Source organism: Chelonoidis abingdonii, chromosome 2, assembly GCF_003597395.2.
Source record: "Chelonoidis abingdonii isolate Lonesome George chromosome 2, CheloAbing_2.0, whole genome shotgun sequence".
In the NCBI taxonomy this organism is placed as follows: Eukaryota; Metazoa; Chordata; order Testudines; family Testudinidae; genus Chelonoidis; species Chelonoidis abingdonii.
In genome coordinates this window covers 44,029,923-44,037,598 of record NC_133770.1, presented here as the reverse complement: position 1 = coordinate 44,037,598, position 7,676 = coordinate 44,029,923, and the positions used below count along the sequence as shown (strand labels likewise).

General features: G+C 39.2%; 1 protein-coding gene across 2 annotated transcripts in view; it reads right to left on the bottom strand.

Annotated features, from left to right (window-relative positions):
- Nucleotides 1-209: 209 nt before the first annotated feature.
- The window catches only part of RSU1 (Ras suppressor protein 1), a 194,171-nt gene continuing 186,704 nt past the window's right edge, over nucleotides 210-7,676 (bottom strand). For both annotated transcript variants that reach the window (XM_075062317.1, XM_075062316.1), the window contains one exon: nucleotides 210-1,698. In XM_075062317.1, the coding sequence (XP_074918418.1) occupies nucleotides 1,596-1,698 (103 nt within the window). In that variant the 3' untranslated portion in view covers nucleotides 210-1,595. The remainder of the gene's footprint in view (nucleotides 1,699-7,676) is intronic.

Below are 7,676 nucleotides of genomic sequence, written 5' to 3'. Positions count from 1 at the left end.
AGTTCAAACAGGAATTAATTTTGGCAAGTCCTATTGTCTGTGTTATCCAGGAGGTCAGATTAGATGATTACAATGCTCCCTGTCATCTTTGGGGTTCTGGCCTTGTAATCTGTGAAAATTTGAGCCTAAACTTTTTAACAACTGTCTATGGGAGAAAGGGACAAAAAGGTAAAAGTTCTGCGCACACACATACGCCCACACAGAGCAACTTCCTCTTCTCAACCCCCAAAAGGCCCAAGAACGGGGTTTATTACAGTGGTGTTGATATATAGTCATCAGATACAGACTGTTTTAAATAGTAAATCATTTATAATGTAAGACATTTGAACTGTTTACTTTTTTTATTTAATGCAAATCCCATATCTCAGGAGTCTGGGCATGATTTCCTGCTTGCTGTCTGGATGACATCAGAAAGGCTGCAATTGGTTGCTTAGGTCTGAAATTCAGGAAAGAGGAAACCTAGGGGTAAGAAAGGTCCTGACACCAGTGATCCTGTTATGAAGATATACTCCTCTCCATGCACCTTCCATTTAGCTTTTGCCCTCCTAGAAGTCCAAAGTTATTTTGAAATCATTGTGTAAGGTTTTTTTCCCCCTCAATGAGCTCTCATGCTATTTCAGATGTTAAACAATGGGCTGCTTAATTATGGCACAACTGCAGCTTCTGGCCTTGAGTGTGGTGCAGGTTTTGCAGATATAAATGTAACTCCTCTGACATATTCAAAAGCTATTTTAAACAGTCCTTCAATCCAAGCAATTTCAATGAAGAGATTTAAAAAAAAAACTCACATATTTTTTAAAGAGAAAACTCCAAAAAATGTATTTAAAACTAACCACTGGCAGAAATAATTTCTTCAAATGAGAACATTTTCTTCCAAATATAGTGTTTGGCAGTTGGCAGCCCTTCACAGAGATAATGTTTTTTTGTCTCCTCTCTCCCCCAATTTAAAAACAATCTTCAAGGGGAAAAAGTGTGACACACTAATATGAAAAAAAAGTGAAACTGATTAAAATACATCATTTCTTAGACAGAAAGCTTTACATTTTAACTAACTCGTATCACAGACAAAATGCCATAGTACAACTAAAAATGAAAATAAGTAACAGGAAACCAGGTTATGTATATTCCCCAAGAACATTACCTTATTTTTTTAAATTCTACTGAAGAATGCAACACAATACAAATAAAGACTTTATTAAAATCACTTGTAATATTATATGACGTATAACTAATTTATGTACTTGTGCAGGAAAACATAATAAAGCATAACAGGACATGTGATATATGTGAACAGAAAATATTTCATATTGTTTTTCATATACATATAAATATAAAAGTTAAAAATGGTGTCTGACGGTGATATGCTTATTGGTTATATGGTTTTAGTAGTAATTAAGCGAATGTATAATATTGTATTCCTTAAGCAAGGTCTTAAAAGCAGTGCATTTGGCAGATTGCTGTTGATTGAAGAGAGTCTTTGCTTTCTTAGAAAATGAGTAACAGCATTTCTTCAGTAAACATTTAGAAATATTTTAGGCACATGCAGGAAAAAAAAGAAGAAAAAAGCCTTAAAAATGCTGGCACATGCCAGTGACTTATTTGTTCTTTGCTGCCAGAGGTTTACGACTGATCTTCTTTGACTTATCATTGTTCTTCTTTGGAGGTTCGGGGTTTGCCTGCATGTGTCTGCCATAGAGACTGTAAAGAAATGAGACAAAAACATTTGTGATACCATCATAACCATCATAACATATGGGCTTTCAACCAACTGCACATTACACAATGCATTTAGCTACTGAAGCTCAAGAAAGCAGAGGGTCATCAGTTTATTTTATCTGTATATGCTTGAAATTCATATTAGACTTTAAGCTGCAGTACATAGCATTAGTTTTCTTTGACTCATCAGGAGGTTAACTCTAGGAAAAACGGAGTTTAAAAACTGTAAAGGCGAAAATCAGTTTTGCCTTCAGAACATAGCAACCTTTATATAGCACAGTTATGGAATAAAGGCTCAGAGTATGTGTATTTAAGTCAACAATGACAAAAATTGGGTTGAACTGGAGAGATAGAGTACCCATTTACAGCACAGCGAGCATCACGCCTAACCAGAAAACCCAAGGGCTCGATAATGTGACAGAGAGGAATGGTGTCAGTCTTCTCTGTCTGTTCATACATGATTGATAGTAGTGGGATAGCTACCAACACATCAATGCCACATTAATAAGTACCACTGATTAAATGTTGACAAAGTATCCAACAATTACGACGGCTAGCATTCACAGCAAAGCTAACCAGACTAAATGGCTGAGAAGATTTAACTAAATATCAGATAATTAACAGATAATTTATGAATAATCCTGATTAAACTACACTGAAAGCCTATTCAAAATAAATACAGCTCAAATTTAACTTCCCTTATTGACACAAACTGCTTTTTAGAGACATTTTCTGAGGGGGTGTCAATGTATCTAGAGGAGAAAGTATCCTGAGCTGTGCTTTTTCTAAGGCTCGGTCACATTACACAGTTAGGTTGACATAAGGCAGCTTATATCGACCTAAATATATCAGTATCTAAACGACAGCCTCGCTCCTGCTGATGTAAGTGCCCTACTACACTGACATAACAACTCCACCTCCACAAGAGGCATAGGGCTCATGTCAGTGTAGTTATGGTCATGCAATCTCTGTGGAGATACTGTGTTCCTTACATTGGCAGTTGGCTGTCATTCTTGTCAATTTCATGTCTCCACTGTAGCCATGAAATTGACAAGACAGTCAGCTCCTAGCTCCCCACCTGGGCTGCTGCTGGGTCTCTGCTCCCAGCCGGGCTGTAACCTAGGGTCCCTGCTTGGGCTGCCATCCGAATTCCCTGCTGGGAGCCCTGCTGTCCCTATACTCCCAGGATCCCACTTCCCGCTAGGAGCACGGCAGCTGACCGAACTTTGGGTGTGGCTCTCTGGGGGTGGGAAGGTGAGAAGTCCAGGGGGACAGCTGGACTTCCAACTGTGGGAGCTGAGCCCTGGTGCTAAGCCCCTGCTCCCCCACTGCCCCTCTTCAGTTGGTGGAAGCGCTCCTTGTGAGGATGCGCATTACCGACAGAAGGAAGGTAGTGGGCACATCAGCCACCTCAGCCACCACAGTAATTAAGTTTGTAGTTTAGACACATCCCATCTTAGTTGTACAAACACATGGAACGATGACACTACTGAAATCCCTCTGAAAGGTGTCCCCTAATAATACCTCAGTATCACTCTGCTGTCTCAGTGACTATCCCATGCTATCAGATTGCCAACCAAGTTTGACACTAACTTTTTGAAATTAACGTGCTCCTTAACTCAAAGGTGCCTTCAGTGACATCTTCCATGAACAGAATGAATGGCATTATGGTAAGCGATAGGGTCACATATTCCCAGAGTGAAGCTACGAGCATCCTAATGCAAGATGCTCACTGGTAATGTTAGAGTTTCAGCTGGCCTGACCAGTAAAATGTACCCCCAATTCATTAATGTCATACACTGTATCTGATACGTAGCATGGAAGGTATCACTGGAAAACTAACTCCACACTGATCATTAATATTCTTGCTTGGTAAATGCCTCAGGGATCATAAAAATATGAAGAAAATGTGGAACTGAACTGCATTTACTAGACTAGCTGCGGAGTGGGTAAACCAGTTTCTCCCAGTCAAAGGACAGGCTGACACCTCCAGCTAGGTGTTATCAGAGTCAATTCGCAATCACATGTAAAACACCAGTTAATTTGCATTTCAGCAAACACCACTGGGGGAAATAAAGGAGCATGGAATTTCTTTTACCAGCAGTCTCCATGTCTTACTTCCTCACAGCTTGAATTAACTTTACTTTGGGGCTTGCCTTCAGAAGCATCTATTTCAAAGGGTCACTGGATCATAAAAGAGAGGGGCAAAGAATCCCAAGTTGTTTTTCACCTAAGATGACAAAGGAACTGAGCACGTTGGACTTTGTGGGAGCTTCTGACCAGAGGGTGGCCAGCTTCTTGCTGGAAGGTAGTATGGTAAAAATCTTACCTTGAAGCAAGACTGTAGTTCTGTTAAGTCTTGGTCTCTAGAAAGTGATATTCACTTTTATTTGCTTGTACCCATTTCTAATTTTATCCCTCATACTTGAACTCACTTAAAATCCTATCTCCTTTTGTTAAGAAACTTGTTTTACTTTTAATCTAAACCCGTCCCGTGCTGTGTTTGAACTGAAGTTTGAATGGAAGGAGACACTCTTGTCCGGAGACACTCCAGGATAAAAATGAAAGAGCTGACTCTTTTGTGGCTACATGCAACCGACTATTTGAAGCACCATTAGCAACAATTTTATGATGTTGAAAAGTTGCCAGCTGATAAATGAAAACACATGCTCAAATCTGTGAAACACATATACTATGTTTTACTATATACTATGTTCATAGCTATATACTATGTTTTACTATTTAAGCTTGATTTCTGACGCTAAAGAAATATTAACACGACCTTGGAGTGGAATATGAACATTTTTCATACATTACTTTTAATCCTGTTTATTATAGTAGTGTCTAAGGACTAACCAAGAAAGGGGCTCGACTGTGCTAGGGGTTGTACAAACCCAAGGAGCATACAATCTGAATATCGAGAAACTCAACAATGGGCCCTCGCAGGGATGAATTTAAACAGAATCCCTGGATCTAAGCCCCCCAAACAACCAGAAAGTCCTTTTCTCACCAAAGGCACTAAGAAGCAGAAGGGGATACAGGGCTCTAGGAGCATCACTGCACAGCTTTCTCCTCACCCTATCCTGCCCTCACAGCTTCTTCCATCAACTGACATTGGCTCAAGGTTGGGGGGAGGAGGGGCTTTAGAGCTGTGAGGTCAGAAGAGGAGGAAGGAGGACTCTTACGGCTTGGAGAAGGAAGAGGAAAGCTGGGAGACTGCTGAAGTAAGTTTTCCATGTATTACCCAGGCAAGGTTTCTGGAGGGGAAGTCAGTGTGGTATTTTCAAGTGTTGCATGAGGATTTTTGTGGGAATGGATACTGGAGTCCACATTTTCTGTGCTTTGGGAACGTCTGATGTGTATTTTTCTTTTCTGAATGGCACTGCTGGAGTTATTTCCCTTTTTCTTGTATAGTGCTAAGGCTGTAGTGTTAGGAATCTGCATCCACTTTTTGTTAAGTATCTGAACTGGGTTCTGGCATGTTGCACAGAAGAAACTCACTAATAACTGGGGGACATACTGCGAATTAACACATTGGGTAACTCAGAAGTAAATGAACATATACTATTCATATTTTTTATTGTTTATCATAAAATGCATTTTCTCTCTTTTGAGAACTGATAATTGTAGTGTCATTTAACATACCTGACAATATCTCATAACACACTATGAAATGTCTTGCAGGACAGCTTGTGGGCTATAAACTAGCTGCTGAGAAGCAGGGAAAGAAGGCTGTTTTGGCATAAAGTTTGAAGTTTGGCAGAATGTGGATTAGTGGGGATTCCCGTGAGGTAAGAGAGAGAGAGAGAGAGAGAGTGTGTGTGTGTGTGGCTGGCTTCTGACAGTGTTAGTGTAAACAATGGAATTTTGTCAAAGGTCTAACTGGGCAACACTCTTTTTGAGCATTTGTTACGAAAACAGAAAAACTTAATCCAGTTGTACTTTTTTTTTTTTTTAAAAACACCAGTGGTGCAGTTTTTTCTTAAAAAAGAATTGTGTATAGATGATATGCAGGGTCTTTAGGGTTCTAACATCTTTCTTCTCCCTTCTGCCATGTGTGGAAGTATTAAATTAGTAGTAGTATCTTGGCTTAACTTGTAAGATATTCCTTGTGCCCTTTCTTGTGTGAACCTAAAGCTTCCTTGGCAGAGGTAAATTACTCAGTTGGTGAATTCCTTGGAGAAGTTTCAAGTAAGTTTCAGTTGCACATTGCTATCTTAGCTCAAGATACACTCCTTGAAAACTATCAAACTAACTAGTCTTCTATGCAAAGGGAGAACCAGGATCAGACATCTTCAGATTATATCAACTCTCCAGGGCAGGGACTGTCTCTTTTCTGTGTTTGTATAATACCCAATACAAGGAGGCCCATATCCCTGCTGTAACAACAACAACAACAACAACATGCAAAAAGAATCAATGGATACATCTCAACCTAGCAATACATTTGGGACACAATTTTGCCTTCTTTTATACTAAGGAAACTCCACTGAAGTCAGTGAAGATAGAACTGGGCCCCAGATGTTCATAATTTTCAGTGGGTTTAAGGAATACCACCAGAAGTCACTCAAGGCTCCCCACTCAAAGCTACTGAACTAGGCTATTCAGAGGGCCTACCTATATGGATAAAAAGAAAATTAAACTCCATTTGGTTAGAATGGATCTGGGCTCCATTTAATCAATCCATGAAGTGATTTGTGGTACCTATTATAATGATACTGTGAGCACCTGGGGTTTGGAATGTTGAGTTTAATGGTGCCCACTATCTATGGGAATTGATCAGTAATCTGGTACACAGCTTCACATCTGGTAATCTGTAACATCATATGTTTACATGGATGTTCTGTTTCTATGAGGAATTCTACATCCAAATCTCTGTCAACAAGCTAAAACTAAAGCATGAAATCTGGATTGCAAATACACACTTCAGGCATCCGTGATTACCCCATGCAATAACTGTTATATACACCACTACCTAGATATAACGCAACCCGATATAACACGAACTCAGATATAATGCGGGAAAGCAGTGCTCCAGAAGGGCAGGGCTGCGCACTCAGGTGGAGCAAAGTAAGTTCAATGTAACACGGTTTCACCTACAACGCGTTAAGATATTTTGGCTCCTGAGGACAGCGTTATATTGAGGTAGAGGTGTATATGTAATATATAAAATAAATGTTTTAAAAATCTCTGGTGTACACAAGTGTTTCCTCATATACAAATATCACAAAACCCCACTGCATTTCCTATCTGCCCTACTGGAAGTAACAAACAAGAGTACTGTAGCTGCTACAGCAAAACTAACAATATCATGTGAGAAAGATGCTCATTAAACTTCATCATTCTGCCCTCTTTAATGATGCCTTTACTTAATAAAAATTCCCTAAGCAGTTGCAAGGAAATTAGGCGAGGTCTTTGGTTATGTATCAGGTGTCTAAGCTGTCACTAGCAAGCACGCAGTTCAGGAGGTGCATTCCCAAGAGGAAAGAGCGAATACAGCTTTCTTGTAATAAATTCAGAGAGAATCAATAACTGCAGCGTGCTACATTACTTAAGCATTTAAGAAAGTAGGTGATCCTTCTAAATTAAACTACAAATTGCTAAATGTTGCAATTTACAGCATTAACTAACAGGCATGAATTGAAAGGCACTAACAGGCATGTAATGTGAAAACACTGATTCTTAACATCTGTAACTTTAAAAAATAATTCCTGTTTAAAATTCACAAAATTGAAAAATAGTGTAATTTTTTTAAAATCATTATCAAAAGAATTTCTCCCTTGCCCTTTCTAGTCTACGCTACCTACCTCAATAACTAAAAGCTACATCTAAAGGCAAAGAAGGGAACAATGAACAAGCACAATCATAGCCACAATGTGTTAAACATGCAGAGGAAATATCTAAATAGTTTTGAGACCAGTCTCAGCTGATTTCAGAGTAAGGGTCTGTCATAAATAGAT